Source organism: Gallus gallus, chromosome 13, assembly GCF_016699485.2.
Source record: "Gallus gallus isolate bGalGal1 chromosome 13, bGalGal1.mat.broiler.GRCg7b, whole genome shotgun sequence".
Classification (NCBI taxonomy): domain Eukaryota; kingdom Metazoa; phylum Chordata; class Aves; order Galliformes; family Phasianidae; genus Gallus; species Gallus gallus.
In genome coordinates, this window is record NC_052544.1 from 830,652 (window position 1) to 846,687 (window position 16,036).

General features: G+C 60.5%; 4 protein-coding genes and 1 long non-coding RNA gene across 7 annotated transcripts; 2 read left to right on the forward strand and 3 right to left on the reverse strand.

Moving 5' to 3' along the window:
• Positions 1-3,447: 3,447 nt before the first annotated feature.
• SLC35A4 (solute carrier family 35 member A4) lies at positions 3,448-5,968 on the forward strand. Of its 2 annotated transcripts, XR_005839531.2 has the most exons (4): positions 3,448-3,480; positions 3,552-3,650; positions 3,721-4,706; positions 5,322-5,968. XR_005839531.2 is itself a non-coding variant. In XM_015293543.3 (3 exons), exons 1-3 carry the CDS (start codon positions 3,466-3,468, stop codon positions 3,916-3,918), a joined length of 312 nt encoding a protein of 103 aa, XP_015149029.3. In that variant the 5' UTR covers positions 3,448-3,465; the 3' UTR covers positions 3,919-5,968. The 2 variants fall into 2 exon arrangements, 1 of the variants encoding a protein (XP_015149029.3); XM_015293543.3 differs by having other exon boundaries at positions 3,721-5,968.
• On the forward strand, positions 3,865-5,968 carry LOC121106450 (solute carrier family 35 member A4). The gene has a single exon (XM_040647044.2). It carries the CDS (start codon positions 4,215-4,217, stop codon positions 5,199-5,201), a length of 987 nt encoding a protein of 328 aa, XP_040502978.1. The 5' UTR covers positions 3,865-4,214; the 3' UTR covers positions 5,202-5,968.
• A 37-nt stretch (positions 5,969-6,005) lies between these two features.
• LOC107054473 lies at positions 6,006-8,833 on the reverse strand. 2 transcript variants are annotated; one of them, XM_040647043.1, is made up of 10 exons: positions 8,390-8,833; positions 8,204-8,308; positions 8,003-8,115; positions 7,683-7,900; positions 7,435-7,518; positions 7,247-7,334; positions 7,054-7,157; positions 6,822-6,959; positions 6,568-6,720; positions 6,006-6,472 (listed from the first exon to the last, which is right to left on the reverse strand). In XM_040647043.1, exons 1-10 carry the CDS (start codon positions 8,536-8,538, stop codon positions 6,299-6,301), a joined length of 1,326 nt encoding a protein of 441 aa, XP_040502977.1. In that variant the 5' UTR covers positions 8,539-8,833; the 3' UTR covers positions 6,006-6,298. The 2 variants fall into 2 exon arrangements, with proteins under 2 accessions (XP_040502977.1, XP_040502976.1); XM_040647042.1 differs by having other exon boundaries at positions 8,204-8,833.
• Positions 8,834-9,002: 169 nt separating this feature from the next.
• Positions 9,003-10,015, reverse strand: LOC121106715. The gene is made up of 4 exons (XR_005839532.1): positions 9,950-10,015; positions 9,703-9,750; positions 9,232-9,357; positions 9,003-9,109 (listed from the first exon to the last, which is right to left on the reverse strand). It is a non-coding gene; the product is annotated as an uncharacterized LOC121106715 (long non-coding RNA).
• Positions 10,016-11,139: 1,124 nt separating this feature from the next.
• On the reverse strand, positions 11,140-15,484 carry CD14 (CD14 molecule). Its single transcript, NM_001139478.2, has 2 exons — positions 15,174-15,484; positions 11,140-14,324 (listed from the first exon to the last, which is right to left on the reverse strand). The coding sequence occupies exon 2, from the start codon at positions 14,312-14,314 to the stop codon at positions 12,917-12,919; it is 1,398 nt and encodes a 465-aa protein (NP_001132950.2). The 5' UTR covers positions 14,315-14,324; positions 15,174-15,484; the 3' UTR covers positions 11,140-12,916.
• Between the last annotated feature and the right edge of the window lie 552 nt (positions 15,485-16,036).

The window sequence follows — 16,036 nt, forward strand, 5'->3', positions numbered from 1 at the left end:
AGCCAAGGAGGGCTGTGTGCTGCAACGGAGAAAAGCGTGTTGTGTGTTCCTGCACAGAAAGGTGCTCCCAAGGCTGGTAATGTGAGAAGGCCCCACGAGGAACCACGCACCGAAAGCGGGCAGCAGCGACTGCAGCGATGCTATGCTGCCCTCCAGTGTTGCATGTTAGTTAGCCATTCTCAGATTTTCAAAGCCAACATGAAGTTCGTCCTTCCAAAGCTTGGTGGCTGTTCCCCAACAAAAGCCCTTGCGATCACACTATTTTGCTTTTTTATGTTAGAAAAAGCCTGCTTGAGAAGTGGGCTTAATTGAAGCGGTTGAGAAAATCAGCAGGTTCCCCAAGGTCACTTCTCTCTGTGCTTAGAGGTTGGCATCCTCGCCATAAGGTGAGTGCATATAAATTAAATCTGAGAGCCACCCGCACAACAGAATCTCTCCTGGGGCTGCCCTGATGCTCTTGCATGCTGCAACTGCAACTCATGCTTCAGCTCTTATGTTCTGCTAGAGCACACATGGAGTTAACATACACATCAATCCCAACATCCCAGTTTTTAACCGAACTGCTAGCCAAGTGTCTGAAATGCATATTTCTCTCAATTGCTCAGACTTGTATCTGTAGTGCCTATTTCCCCAGCTGTATGTGGTTCATGTTCAGCTGGCACCATCAGTGGCTGTGTTGGTCTGACAGTGGTCCTCAGCAAGACTTGGTTCTCAAAGAAAGGTGCATTTCTTTTCTTACAGAAAAGAAATACTTACTATAATTCTTACTTTGGTCTCTTTGAGTTCAAGGACAGCTTTCACCTCCTTGTCCCAAATGCCAGCTCTGCAGCTCCCAGCAATGGCAACTGGAGGGTTGAAGTGATGTCTCCAGTTATTGTCCAACACCAAAACCAGCATTTGGTTAGGAGCAAAGTCTCTGAGGTGCTGCTCCTTGCTGTGGATAAGAACATTTGTATTTTCTAAAGGCAGGTTGAAAAAACAGTCCCAAAGCATTTCCTGCTCTTGCTTCCTCCTCCAGAAGCACGGTGTGGTATAGCTGCTGGAACACTGGTGCTGGCACAGTGGGTCCTGCACGAGCCTTTCTTGGGGCAGGCTCTGTGAGAAAAGCTGTGCCAGGGGCTACAGCCAGGAGCCAGCCTGGACAGTAGAGCAAGCTGCTGATTGATGGCAAGGAGTTATTTGGTGCTAAAAGAAGCAGCAAAATGTAAGAGGCGCAGCCCCCACAGAGTGACCAGCAATGCTACAAGCCGAGCTGGCTGCCAGGCTGCCCAGCCCTGGAGGAGTCACTGCCCCCAGGGTCAGCATATGAGCAGTGCTGGGAACACCACAGAAGCCAGGTGGCACTTCAGGGGCTCACAGTGATACCACAGGGACTTGCGATAGGTTCACCTATGGGCACTGCCATCTTAAAGGGGTCAGGTCCACTCCATCCATTCTCCCTCCTTGGTGCACCCCTCTGACACCAGACCCTTCTAGTCTCCGGGCCATACCCACACAGAAAACAAGTAGGTGCCAGGTTTGAAGCCTCCTGAAGGAAGCCAGAAGCCAGTACAGTGCAGGTTGAAAAACAATGTCACCTTCATGGTGAACCAGCCTGAGTGCCAAGGGACAGCAGGATGCTGAGCCATGCATGGCCAAGTCAGGCACTGACAAATCAGTGTTTGAGTGTGTAGGGGATGAGGCATCCCTTTGACTGCCCTTCACTGAAAAAGAAGCCTTTATCTCCAGACCGTGGCCACCTTGTAATCATGGCAAAACAGGCAGCCCTCAGGGTGATCTCGTGTCCTGTTCACCTGCAGCATCTGAGGCATGGACTCAGATGTCAACAATCCAAATCACTTATTACAGGTTCTAACATCCCTTATATACATTCACAGGTTTTCTCTTTGAACTTTCCCACCCGCCTTTACACGTCAACAAATCATTCCACAAACACTCCTGAACTGAGCATGCAGGCACTCATCCAATCACAGCCATGAGTCGTTCCTGGACGTGCACTCTTCCCTCAGTCAGGGTCACTATCATGCAGCCATCGTGCAGTTCACTTGACTTTGTTTTTCCTCTTGTGGAAGTGTCCTTGGTTCTCAGCCTTGCTTTCTCCTGCCATTTGTCTTGCTCCACAGCTTCTGCTCCAAATAGTCTTTCTTGTATTCCCACAATCACCCACACACATCAAAACTGCACTAGTGAAATCCTGTCCCAGTTTTATGAAATTATAGGTGAAAGCAGACTTCTGCATGGGACCCCATTACCCACCTGAGTGACTGCTGATGCTCCTGTGCTTTTATAGGAGGCCTTGGCAGTGTTTTTGCTGGTCACAGTGTGGCTGAAATGCCACATCTGGTCATGTCTGGAACAACCAAAAGGAGCACTGAGAACTCTGCTGTGAGGAAAATCTGGGCTCATCTGAGGCTTCTTCAGGTCCCTTGCAGCTAAGCAATGTGAATTCACTGTGTCAGGCCTCTCTTTGCATAAAGAAAACCGCTTTATAGCTACTGTGAATGGACTGAAAGTTCCTCTAGTGTAAGTCCTGTTTCTCTTTGCAAAACTGGACAAACCAGTACCAGACTGCCAGGCAGGGCAGAGCAAGCCACGCTCTTCCCTTCTGTCTGGTCTCAGTGTTTGCAGTGCTCAGAGAACACTTTGTCCTGCCGGGCATTTGTTGTTGTTGGATAGCTGATACCTTGCCCAGCCTGTGACCAGCTGTTTGAGGCCATCTTGTCACACTTCAGGCAGAAAGGGTAATTGCATATGTTTTTCCAGACAGCCCCACAGATGGAGCAATAACATGATTTCACTTTCATTAATCCATGGACCAAATACTGTGAGGAGAAAGCATGCCTGCAAGCGCATTTGTGCCCACCAGCTCGCTCTGCTCCCAGCAGCTTGCACATCCTTTGCTGGGGACTGACCACAGGAAAAGCTGAGCAAGAACCACATGAGAGCAACACACTGCATCATTTCCACTCCTGGGAGGAAAACCTGGAGAGCCACCACTGAGACAAAGCAGTTCTCTGTGTGTTTAATCCACACCAAGAGGCCCTTGTTTGCCGAAGGACAACACAGCTGCCATGCTCACAGCCCAGCAACTCTGCACGGGGGGTGAGGGAGCACCCAGCAGCCAGGCCCACACACCGACCCGCCTCCCTCCTTTCATCGAGGCCTTGGGTTCCGTTCCTGTGTGGAAGGATCAGTTCCTGTGTGGCCCATGGGTGCTTACTGGGGCCTGAAGGGCTCCACTTCCAGCAGCCCGAACCACAGTCCTGCCGGCCCATCCTGGCCCCACCACTCATTACCCTCAGCAACCGCAGCCTACGGGTAAGGAGAACATCGCTACGGCCCCGCCCCAGCAACATGGCGCCCCGCCCCAACATGGCGGCGCACAGGGCCGGGGCCGCCCCGCCTCAAGATGGCGGCGCGCAGGGCGGAGCTCTCGCGGGCGGGGCGGGGCGAGGCGGCGGCAGCATGGCGGACGATAAGGTGAGTGGGGCGGCGAGCCGTCCTCTGCGGGCTCGGATTGCGGCTTCGCCTGCAGCTGTGTGTTCCCGCAGGACTCGCTGCCCAAGCTGAAGGACCTGGCTCTGCTGAAGGGGCAGCTGGAGAGCCTGCAGCGGCGCGTGGAGGACGAGGTGCACGCCGGCGTGGGGCAGGTGAGGAGGGCCGGGCCCGGCTCTGCCCCGCTCTGCCGGCCCCGCGGCCTGACGCGCTGTGCCCCCGCAGGGCGGCTCGCTGCTGGCCTCCCCCTTCCTGAAGGGCTTCCTGGCCGGGTACCTGGTGGCCAAGCTGCGCTTCTCGGCCGTGCTGGGCTTCGCCGTGGGGACGTGCACCGGCATCTACGCCGCGCAGAACTACGCCGTGCCCGACGTGGAGAAGACGGTGCGGGACTACCTGAGCGCGCTGCGGAAAGGAGGGGAGTAGCGGGGCTGCCCGGTGCGAGCAGCGGCTCCTGGGACGCTCACGCGCTGTCCGTGCCCGGTGTGTTTGGGCCTCCCCTCCGCTCCCTCGGACCCTGCGGCTCCGTGCCCCCCGAGCCCACATCGTGCCAGAGCGCGCGGTGCGTCCCGGGGAGGCAGGTCCTGCTGCTCTCCTTCAGGAGGAGCAAAGCTGTTCCCTTCTGCTGCATGGGGAGCGTAGCAGGTAACGGCCTGCTGTAGTCAGGCTCATTAAATTCATGGCGTTTGGTCTCTTTTGAGTGTCCCGAGGTGGGAGTCTGTATGGCCTCCCCCCGCTGCGGCAGCTCTCGCCCTCTGTGCTGCCGCCTGCAGATGGCTGTGTGTGGGAGCCCTGAGCAGCGTGGGCTTTGGGGGCTGATGCTGCTCTCCTCTGTGGCCATATACGGCTCCCACGCTCCGCTCCTCACCCTGTGCAAGGTGGATGGCACGATCCCCTTCAGCTCCTCGTCCGTGGTGGTTCTCATCGAGCTGACAAAGCTGGTGCTCTCCCTGCTCTTCCTGCTCACCTGGGACCGGCAGCTGCTCGGGGCCATGGTGTCCTGGCACCACGTCGCTCCCTTCGCCCTTTCGGCCCTGCTCTACGCTGCAAACAACAACCTCGTGGTTCACATGCAGCTCTTCATGGATCCCAGCACCTACCAGATCCTGAGTAACCTGAAGATCGTCAGCACCGCGCTCTTCTACAGCCTCTTCCTGCGCCAAAGGCTCCGTGTGCGCCAGTGGCTGGCGCTCTGCCTGCTGATGGCTGCCGGGGTGAGCTACAGCTGTGGGGGTTTGCGGGACCCACGGGGCTCTGGCAGCCCCTCTGCCATGCAGCTGCACATCACGCTGGTGGGCCTGTTGCTGATCTCAGTGTACTGCCTGATATCAGGCTTGTCTGCCGTCTACACAGAAGCTATCCTGAAAACCCAGGCGCTGCCCCTTAACCTTCAGAACATCTTCCTTTATTTCTTTGGGGTCCTGGTCAATTTGGTCGGCCACTTCTGGAGCAGCACAGAGAGAGGTTTCCTGGAGGGCTTTTCCTTCTGGGTGCTGGTGATTGTGGTCAGCCAGGCCTTGAATGGCTTGATTATGTCCGTGGTCATGAAGCACAGCAGTAACATCACCAGGCTCTTCGTGATCTCCTGCTCCATCCTGGTCAACGCTCTGCTGTCTGTCGCCCTCTTCAACCTGCAGCTCACCCTCCTCTTCTTCATTGCTGTCTCATGCATTGGCCTCGCTGTTCACTTGTACTATGGGGTGACGTAGCTGCGGCCTCCTTGCCCTGCGTGCAGCAGGGCGGTCCTTAGCTGTAGCTCAGGGGTGTTCTTTGCCTGTGCTGGGCCTGGCGTGGGGCACAGTGGTGACTCCCTGCCCTTTTGTTTACAGGAGGAGGCAGGGTAGCCCAGTGTGAGTCTGCTGGCCTAAAGCAAATGCACTTTGGGAGGGCTTTGTTCAGTGTACCCTTGCCCAGGAAAAGGGGAGAGTGCCCTGCCTGTGCCGGGCCCCATGCTGAGGGACACCTTTATCCAGCAGGCCCAGGCTCTAGAGTGGATCCTGAGCCCCTTCTCACACGGTACGTCACACTTCTGCTGTTTCCCCCATCTTCTGCATACCAAAGCACACAGCTGTCCCCTGTGCCAGTAAAAGCTGCTGCAGGGTTAGCTCTGGTGTGCTGCTCATGAGCATGCAGCCAGCCCTGCTGCCAGAGCAGTGTGCTGCTGTCAGGAGAGCCCTGCACCACGGCTGGGGGTTTCTCACTCCCTTCCTCTGCAGTATTCCACCCCAATCCTCAGCCCAGCCTTTGACTGGAGGTCTGGTGTCCAGATTGACTCCAAATTGGGCTCCATTTGCCTGTCCTGGGCACAGCATTGCTGTCTACCTCTGTGGACAGGGATTATAAGGGGAGTCTTATGTGCTTTCCAAAGAGGAAACAGCACCTGAATTTGTACAAGCGCTCTGTGGCTAGTGAATTCCCGGTGGGTAGGAGTCACTGCTGGCTCTGGTATGGGTATTAAAGCTGTGGTTTAACGATGTGCATGTGTTTGTCCTCCCTGCAGGAAGATGTAATACATCTGAGCCCGACACTCCATGGTGTGGGGGCACCCACTTTATTGCGCTCGGCAGCACCCCTGGGGCCATGAGCCCTCCCATGGTGCCAGCTGCAGCCTCATGTCTGTGTCAGTCTGGTGCCACAGAGAGCCCTGCCTGTGCTGTTCAGAAGGCAGCGTGGGTTGGACTGGAGGTGTTGTGCTGAGCAGCAGTTGTTGCTGTGGCCTGCCTGTCCGCTGGCAGCAGCAGGAGGGACCAGCACCCGCTCTGTCCTTGTTGCCTGGGTGGCTGTCCCACTGCTCAGGGACTCTGGCTCAGGGTGTCTGTGTGGTGGCATCGGCTGAGCTGTGTCTTCTGGCCTCCTGCAGCTCCTGGTTGTGTGTGGAGAGCTCCACAGCATCCCGCAGCACCTCCTGCAGCAGTGCCTGGTACCGCTGCTTCAGTGCTTCTGCCCGCTCCTCTCCCTGGCGCCGCTGGTCCTGGAGCGCCTGCAGGGACACACAGGGGCCCTGGCACCAACCCGGCCCCTGCGAGCAGAGCCGTGCCAGCAGCCGTGGTTCGGTCCCCAGCCCTCCCTGCCCACCTGCTGCAGGTGCTGCCTCCAGGCCTGCATCTCCTGCCTGTGGCCCTGCAGCAGGGCTTCCAGGTGCTGCTTGGCTGCCTCTCGTTCCCTGCATGCTGCCTCCAGGCTCAGATGCAGCACGGCCATCTCCTGTTGCAAGTGAGCTGCATCCTGCTGCAGGGACAGGGATGAGGACAGGGCAGCACTGGGATGCCTGGAGCCCTTCAGGTCTGCCTCTCCTACCCTGCCCCATCAGGCTCTCCTCCCACACTCACCTCCTGATCTGATGCTGCCTTGTCCTGGAGCTCCTGCTGGAGGAGCAGCTGGTGCCGAGCCTGCAGCTGCTGCCTCTGGTCGTCTGCCAGGGAGTATCCAACTTCTGCAGACAGGCATGGCTCGTGCTGCTTCCCTGCCTGACAGAGGCAGGGCCATGGTGTGCACAGTGAGGGCTGGGTGCAGGGGGACCTGGGCTGCTTCTGGGCAGGGACCTAGTGGGGTATCACTCACTGTGTGTCCCCCAGTTAGTGCCCATGGCTCATCCATCAAACCCTGCCCTGCACTCCTTGGGGCTTGGCTGGTCCCTGCTTTGCAGCTCTTGCTGGGCTCCAATGCTTGTGGATGAGAAGGATGTGATGTAGGCAATACCTCCCGCCCACCTCAGCCCCCCAGGCACAGGGCGTGCCCATCCCTCGCTCCTGACCTCCTGCTAGCTCCATGCTGGTGCCATCTGGGGTCATCTGGGTCCCGGGCTGTTGTGTTGGTGCTGCATTCCCTGCAGAGATCAAGTCCTGTGGGAGCAGAGAACGTAATGGGAGCAGCAGGCCTTGCTGCTGCTTCTGTGCCCAGGTGGTCCCTGGAGGAGGTGAGCAGTGCCTGCTCTGCACCCACCTTGGCACTGGGCTGCTGCACCTGGTTTGTCCAAAACACTCTGGTCACCGCCTGCTTCTTCTCCCACCTTTGGCTTTTCAGCACCTGGAAAAAGGCACAGGGGGTGCCGGGGGGCTCCAGGCATGAACACATCCCACCCAAACCACCTCACTGCAAACATGGGCCTGGGACACCTGACCTCATCCAGCCAGGCATGGGTGCTGCCCCACTACTGGCCGGGCCAAGGGGTGTCCATAAGTGTCCCCCACCTGCAGCTCCCGCAGGGCTCTCTGCAGCTGCACCAGCACTCTGTGCTGCTCAGGGCGGCCCGCTGCCTCCTGCAGCTCTGTCCGCAGCCCTCGGATCTTCTCCCGCCGCGCTGCCACCTCCCATGCGGGGTCCCAGTGTGTGGGTGACACCGATTTGTTCACCCCCTTCACCTGCTCAGCCAGTGCCAGGGCTGCCCGGATCTGCTCTCCGGGGGTGCCTGGGGGAGCAGTGAGCCCTGGGTGCCTGGGCAGCAGCCGTGCCGTGTCCCTGGGCTGGCACAGCGCAGCTGCTGGTGAGGATCTCGTGGTCCCAGCACTACCTGGCAGTGTCACGCACAGCAGCAGGAAGGTGAGGCTGTTCCCCTCCAGCAGCCGCTCCACGATCCAGGGCAGGGCCCCCGTGCTTGGTGCTTGGAGCACAGGGTGGGGAACCCTGCCGAGAGACACCCGCGAGAGGGATGGGTGCATGGAGCAGGGTGTGTGATGGCAGGACCAGGCCGGGCTGCAGCTCCCACACATACAGCTCAGGACAGGCTCCAGAGGATGCCAGAATGCGCAGAGCTGAGCGCTGGTGCCTGCCGCCCTCCAGCTGCTGCTCCACGGTGAGGGTGAAGAGGCTGCAGGCCCTGGGGAGAGGCTGGAGTGAACAGCACTGCGTGGTGCCAGGACCTGGGATCCCTGCCTGGGGCATCAGCCAAGCCCCCCACCCCTGTGTGGCTGAGGGTCCAGCAGCTGGAGCAGCCCCTAGCCCCCATGTGTAGATGCCGATGGCATTTTGGGCGTTGGACACAGCGACCTCCATCGCCTCCTCCACCATTCTAGAAGCAGAGAGATGAGAGTGAACGTGGAGAACCATGTCCTTTCACCTCTGCTTGCCCTGGCTCCTTGACCAGACCCATCCCCACGATGGGTGTTGGGGTGCCAGCCCCTGGGGTCCAGCTACCTACAGGCCCAGGGGTGTGATGTCCATCATGTGCAGGGCTTGGCCATCAGGACGGAGCAGGTCCCAGGCTTCACCCTCAGCGCAGACCTGGAATGGGGCTGTGTTATATGGAGGGCAGAAAGAGGGGGCTGCTGGTAACCTGCACCCACTGGGGCCCCAGGCTGCTTGTGTCCATGCATGGGCTGGGAAGTGAGCGCATCAGGGTCACTTCCAGCACCAGGCCAGGCAAAGCCAAAGCCCTGGGAGCTGCATGGATCCGTGCAGGGCTTGTGCGCAGGCTTCCCACTTCTGGGGAGCCCAGAGGTGAGAAAACTGAGTTTCAAAGGCTGCATCACTCGGGACCAGCAGCAGAATTGGGCACCTTGCCCAGAGCAGCCTATCCTGGCCAGCCCTGATGCCATCATACCTGGACCAGGCTGACTGTCTGCAGGCGTTGCACATTGCTCCCTGACACCTCCAGCTCTTGAAAGACGGTGTTGATCACCTGGGGACAAGCTGGGAGCTGCTGGTTCTCAGCAGGCATGGCTGTCTCACACCTGTACCAGCAGGTTGGGACCCTGGAGCCCAGCAAGGTCACTTCTCTGCAGCCATTCCCCATGCCCTCACCTGCCAGATGATGTCCTGCAGTGGCAGCTGAGTCCCAGGGCCGTTTGGGTCCCACAGCACCAGGGACACACTGTAGCCAAGGGGCAGCAGAGCCAGCTGGGGTCTTGCCAACTCCAAGACCTTCTCCTGGTACAAGAGATGTATGTAGCAGAGAAGGAGTGGTATGGAACAACCAGAACAGTGCAGATGGCCCAGCACAGAGGGCATGGCAAAGGTGAGATGGCATGAGACAGCATGGATGGCACAGACAGCATGGCACAGCACAGAGCCACAACCCAACACCAGAAGGAAACAGGGAGGGATGAGAAATAGCAGCGGAGCCACGTGTAGGACAAGCTCCAGGACCTGAGCACACGCGAGGAGCCAGCAGTGGTCACCAGCACTGCTCAGACAGGAGCCTGATGGCCTCCACGTGTCCCTCGCTCATCTGTCTGGGCACGGGGCTGCAGCAGGATGTGGGGCCCACGGTACCTGTCCTGCATCCAAGTGAAAGATGTCGTCGGCAGTCAAGCAGCTCTCCTGGCATGAAGGAATGAAGGTGAAGATGTTCAGCTTCCCCCAGTATGACCAGTGCAGGGCAAAGGAAGGACTGGACACACTCGGCTGCAAATGGTCAGTGTGGCACAGAGGAGGGGGTGAGACTCCCAACGCTTTCCTGCTCTCATCTGAGGCCCAGGAACCTTCGTCCCCTCAGTGCCCCCACCCCTGCCACTCTCACCTGGATCTCCCTCTCTGCAAGAAGCAGCTGCAGGGGGTCTCCACTGCCGGCTGCCCAGCTCTCCCCTAAAAACATTGAGCATGGAGAGGAGTCACCCCACCTGCCCCAGTGTTGTCCCCTTTACCCCTAGCAGCCATGGGCCAGGTCCAAGGGCTTCCCATTTTCCCCGAGCCCTCTCACGGTGACCACAGTGCTCAAAGTCACCGGGTGGGTGAAGGGGAGGACGCGCTCACCCACCGCCACACCCCCCAGCACAGCTGCTGCTCCCAGCCCCACCTGCTGCCTGCTGCAGTCCCACGGCTGCTCGTACGCACACCTCCTGCTCAGCTGGTGGGGACACATGTGTGGCAGCGGGGACAGAATCCAGCTCCTGCCCCAAGCACCGGCAGCCAGGTGAGCCCCGGGGGCCACCCCAAAACCAGAGGACAGCCCCCCCCAGGCACCTGCGATGTGCCCTGCTCACCTCCTCACCATCCATGGCTCAGCACCCAGCACAGGGCAGGGATCGGGCTGCAAAGGGGATCGTGTTCCTGTGCATTATTGATGGTGATCGGGTGCAGCCGTGTGCACAGAGCTGGGCGGGTATGGGATGAGGCACCTCAGACAGTGTTATCCAGGGACAAGAAGCAGCCACAGCCCACAGGCTCACGCCTCCTGGAGACTGGTCGTGCCAAGAGCACCCAGATGGAGCTGGGGAGCTCTGTTCAGTGGCAACACAGGCTGAGGGGGCAGCAGAAGGGTCCCAGGCCCAGCCCTTGGCACTCAGGTAGGGGCAGACATACATGCCTCCATCTGCCACCACTCCCTATAGGTGACAGAGCTGCTCCTGCCCCTGAGCCAACCCCAACTTCTGGCATGAGGGGATGTGAGCCATTGGGTGTAGATGGGGAAACAGCCCTATGAGTCCACTGGGAGCAGAGAGGTGTTGATAAGGGTCAGTGAATTCCAGTACACGGGGACTTCGCTTCCTGCTCTGCTGGGTGGAGGTGCTGCTCCCAGTTCCCAGAACAAACCTCAGGGTGCAAACACAGATACCATACACACCCTCCCTCGCCATGCATGCTGACAGCAACTTGGCCTCACAGTGCCCAGCCCCAGCATCCCTGCATGCTGCACCCCACTCACCACCTGGCCCAGCCTGCATGCACTGGCAGCCACACACAGAGCATAGAGAAGCGACACCAATAAGGCCCAGGAGCAGATTTTAATGGGAAAGCAGAATAGAGTATGGCACGGGCACTGCCCACCCCTAGCCAGCCCCCTCTTCCCTCCCCTCATCGCTCTCTGCAACTCCTTGGTAGGAGGTAATGACAAGGGGGGTTCCAGCCTCTGCTCCCAGGTAACAGCAATAGGATGAGAGGCGATGGCCTCGTTGTGCCAGGGGAGGGTCAGGCTGGATATTAGGAAACATGTGCTCTCTGAAAGAGTGATAATGCATTGGCATGGGCTGCCCAGGGAGGTGGTAGAGGCACCGACCCTGGAAGTGTTCCAGAAATGTGTACGTGTGCCACCTGGGGGGACACGGTGAGATGGGACGGGGTTGGACTAGATGATCTAGCCTAGATCAACCTGGAGTGCTGAGGGAGCTGGCGGATGTGGTTGCCAAGCCAATCTCCATCATCCTTCAGCAGTCCTGGCTAACTGGGGTTGTCCCAGTGAACTGGAGACTGGCAGATGTGACACCCATCTTCAGAAAGGGCTGGAAAGATGATCCTGGTAGCTGCAGACCTATCAGTCTCACCTCAGTGCCCAGGAAGGTTATGGAATGGATAACCTCAGGCGCCACCGTGGATCAATTAAAGGTCAGCCAGGGATCAGGCCCTAAGAGTTGTGGTCAGTGGAGTTAAATTCAGTTGGCAGCCAGTCACAAGTGGTGTCCCCCAGGGCTCGGTACTGGGGCCATTTCTATTTAACATCTTTATTAACGATCTTGATGAGGGGATTGAGCGCACACACAGTAAGTTTGCAGAGGGCACCAAGTTGGGAGGGAATGTTGATCTGCCTTAGGGGAAAAGGGCACCATAGAGGGACCTGGGTAGATGGGATCGGTGGGCCAAGGTTAACTGTATGAGTTTCAACAGGGTCAAGTGTCGGGTCCTGCATTTTGGTCACAACAACCCCAGGCAACCCTACAGGCTTGGGGAAGAGTGGCTGGAAAGCTGCCTGATGGAAAGGGACCTTGGGGTACTGATGAATATGAGCCAGCAGTGTGCCCAGGTGGCCAAGAAGGCCAATGGCATCCAGGCTTGTAACAGGAACGGTGTGGTGAGCAGGACTAGGGAAGTCATCCTGCCCCTGTACTCGGCATTGGCGAGGCCTCACCTCGAGTGCTGTGTTCAGTTTTGGGCACCTCAGTACAGAAAGGACATGGAGGTGCCGGAGCAGGTCCAGAGAAGGGCAACAAGGCTGGGGAAGGGCTTGGAGAATGTGCCCTATGAGGAGAGACTGAAGGAACTGGGGCTGTTTAGTCTGGGGAAAAGGAGGCTGAGGGGAGACCTCATTGCTCTCTTCCAATATCTGAAAGGTGCTCACAGCAGAGCGGGGTTGGTCTCTTCTCACTGCTGACAGGTGACAGGACGAGGGGAAATGGCCTCAAGTTGCGCCAGGGTAAGTTTAGGTTGGATATCAGGAAAAGCTTCTATACAGAAAGGGTTGTTAAGCACTGGGATGGGATCCCCAGGGAGGTGGTTGAGTCACCATCCCTGGATGTGTTTAACAACCGTCTGGAGGTGGTGCTCAGGGACATGAGTTAGTGGAGGGCTGTTAGTTAGGGTAGGATGGTTAGGTCATGGTTGGACTCGATGATCCTGAAAGCTGTACGATTCTATCTCAAGAGGTCTTTTCCAACCTTAATGCTTCGAAGAGGCTTTCCAAAATTTGTGTTGGGAAAGCCAGCACTACAGCGGGACAGCGCTGGGTACAGTCCTGTTCCACAGTGAACTGTGGCGTGGGACACCAGGAGAGCCCTTACAAGTGCTCTGCGCCGCTGCAGGCATCCTCCCGCTGCCCCAGGCCGCACAACCACCGGGGCCGTGCCCCCCGCGCCCACAGCAGCCCGCCCGCCACGGCCACGCAGAGCAGCGCCAGGCCCGTGCAGACGGGAGCCAGCACAGCGGCGGGGTTGCACTGCAGCACGGAGGTGGGCACGTCCCGCAGCAGCACCCCCTGGTAGCGGGCAGGCGCGTGGCACACGTAGCCCTGCGGCCAGCCCTGCCTCAGGCACCCCACGGCCGCCAGCGCCTGCACGGCCCCGGCCCCGCCACAGGTGCAGTTGAAGGGGTTCCCGGCCACGGCCACATCCTGCAGGTGCTCCAGCAGCAGCGCCTCGTCCCGCGGCAGCTCCGCGATCAGGTTGTTGTCCAGGTGCAGGGTGTGCAGCGCGGGGCAGCCCCGGATGGACGGCGCGGCCGGCAGCGCGTTGCGGCTGAGGAAGAGCGCCTGCAGGGAGCGCAGGGAGATGTCCACAGCGTGGAGGCGGTTGGAGCTCAGGTCCAGAACCTCCAGAGCGGGGGGCAGAGGTGCGAGCACGTGGTCCAAGCCGGCGCTGGACAAGTTAAAGATGCGGAGGGTCGCCGGCCACTGGCAGGGGGACGAAGGCGTGCCGGCAGTGAGCGCGTTGTGGCTGAGATCCAGGTGCTGCAGCTCGCCCAGCAGTCGCACGCTGCCACACACACCGCTGTACGACGTCAGGTTGTTGTGCCGCAGGCTCAGCACCCGCAGCTGTGTGAAGGCCCCCTGGCAGAAGGCGGGCGCCAGGCTGTCATCCCCCAGGCTGTTACGCGCCAGGTCCAGCGAGCGCAGCGCCCGCAGCGCCTGGCCCACGGCACAGGGCAGCACGGCCAGGCGTGAGGCGGTGACCGACAGCTCCTGCAGGGCTCCCAGCCAGCGGCTGAGCGGGGACAGGTCCTGCTCGCGGCCCGCCAGCGCGGCGGCCGTCACGTTGTGGAAGCGCAGTGACACGATGGGCAAGGCCCGGCCCGCCATGTCCGCCCAGCTGCTCCTCCCCACGAAGCTGCAGCTCTTGAACACCATCTCCTGCACCTGAGTGTAGGAGAAGAACCGCAGGACGCGGGCCAGGAGGACCTCAGGAACCAGAAGGTCCGAAAAAATGATCTTCCTGATTTGCAGACTGCCAAGCATGTCAATGGTGGAGTCGTCCAGGTCCTCGATGGGGAAGTCAGCGTATTTCTCCAGGTCCCCCCCCTGGAACTCCACGGCGGAGGCGGCGAGGCACTGGATGACGCTCCCGGCGCTCTCCTGGGTCAGCCTGTAGCACAGGCAGTACTCCTGCGTGCGGTTGAAGACACACCGGCCCTCGGCCTGCTGCAGCCCCAGCGCCAGGAGCAGCAGAGCGGCCCCACGCATGGCGAGCAGCCTGGGAAGGAGACGGCGGTGAGCGGGGCGGCCCGCGGGACTGCGGCCGATGGGACTGCTCTGACCCAGATCAGCCCTGCAGAGCAGCCCTCATGGACCCCCATGCTGCCCTCACCGCCCCTCCCGCAGCCGGGGGGTGCTGCGCTGCCATAACTCAGGGCAGAGCTCCCACACTGTGCCATCACCGGCACAACGCCCTGCCTGCTCCACCTGCGCCACCGCTCCTGCGTGGCACTGCTCCGGCCCCACAGGGAGAGCTCAGCGGGAGCAGGGCTGGAGATGGGGCACACCGCTGCTGGGTGCTGCCCACGAGCAGCCGGAAACATCTTGGATTTGGAGAAACGAGAAGTGCTGAGCCACGCACAGCAGAGCCAGAGCTGCTGGTTTGAGCAAAGTGTGGGACAGGCACAGCTCTGTTTGTTTCCGTGCAATCTGGGGCAGGAAATTGCAAAAGAGGGCTTCACATTTTTCTTCTGATCCAGGGATCTTATTCACTGCCAGCCCCAAGGGGAGAGCACAGAATTATTTCTGAGGATGTCCGTACACCCCCGCCGGCACCACGCACCGCCCTGCAGCCCGGACAACTGCAGGTTGTTACCGGGAGCAGAAATAAAAGCACTCCCGAGCCCCAAGTACGCGCTGACTCAGCTCCGCCGAAGGAGTGGTGCGAAGGAGCCGGGGGGGGGCTCCGGTCCAGTCCTCCGCCCGCCCCAGCCCAGAGCAGCCCCGGCCCTCCCCGCGGGCCCCGCAGACACCCGGGGTCGGAGCTTTCCCGGCGCCCACCGCCCGGGGGTCTCCGCGCCCAGCCGCGCCCACCCCCCCGCCGCAGGTGGGCCGCGCTGTGTCTCACCGGGCAGCTCCGGCACAGCGCTCCGTGCCCCGCGGTGCCTCCTCCAGCTGCTGCCAAGCGCCGACAGCGGTGCCAACGACTCCGCGCCCGCCGCTCCCCTGCCTCCAGCGCAGCGCAGCGGCACCGCAGGTGCCTCCCAGCCCCGTCGGCACTGTTCAGCTCCGTCCTGCCCCACTTTGCTTTAGCGGCTCCTCCCGCCCGCCCCGCGCAGCAGGCAGACAGCACCGCCCGTGCTACGAGGCTGTCCGTCCCAGGCTTTCCTGAGAGGGACGGGGCCGCCGTGCCATGGGAAGCAGCGGGCGAGCACTTCTGCTTCGCGTGCCCGCGCCGAGGGCTGCCCCGACGTCCCCGCGGGCCGGGCGCGCTGTGCCCCGCGTTGCTGTGCGAGCAGCCCCAGCACTGTGCCCGCCGCCGTGCCGCACGTCGGGGCGCGCTGCGCGCACTTTGGGACCCCGTGTGTGCGCCGTACCCCACGCGGGGCCGGACGGCCACCGGCACCGAGGGAGAGCTCGCCGTGCTTCATCTCCCCACAGCTCCACGAGAGCCGTGCGCTGCTTTTCGCTTCCATCCCACGATGCCCCCTCCCCGCTCACAACAAAGCGCTGCCCCGCAGGGTGCTCAGCGCGGTGAGGCACTGACGGGGGTGCGCGGAGAGGTGGCAGCGCCCCATCCCTGCAGACAGCCAAGGGCCGGCTGGATGGGCTCTGAGCGCTGATGGATGGAGCGCTGTGGGTGTCCCTGTGCACTGCAGGGGGTTGGACTGGGTGGCCTTTGGGGTCCCTTCCAGCACAGACGGTTCCCCGGTTCTATGATAACGCCCCCCAGGCGCTGCCAGCACCGAAGCACTTCCAGCACCGCCCGGA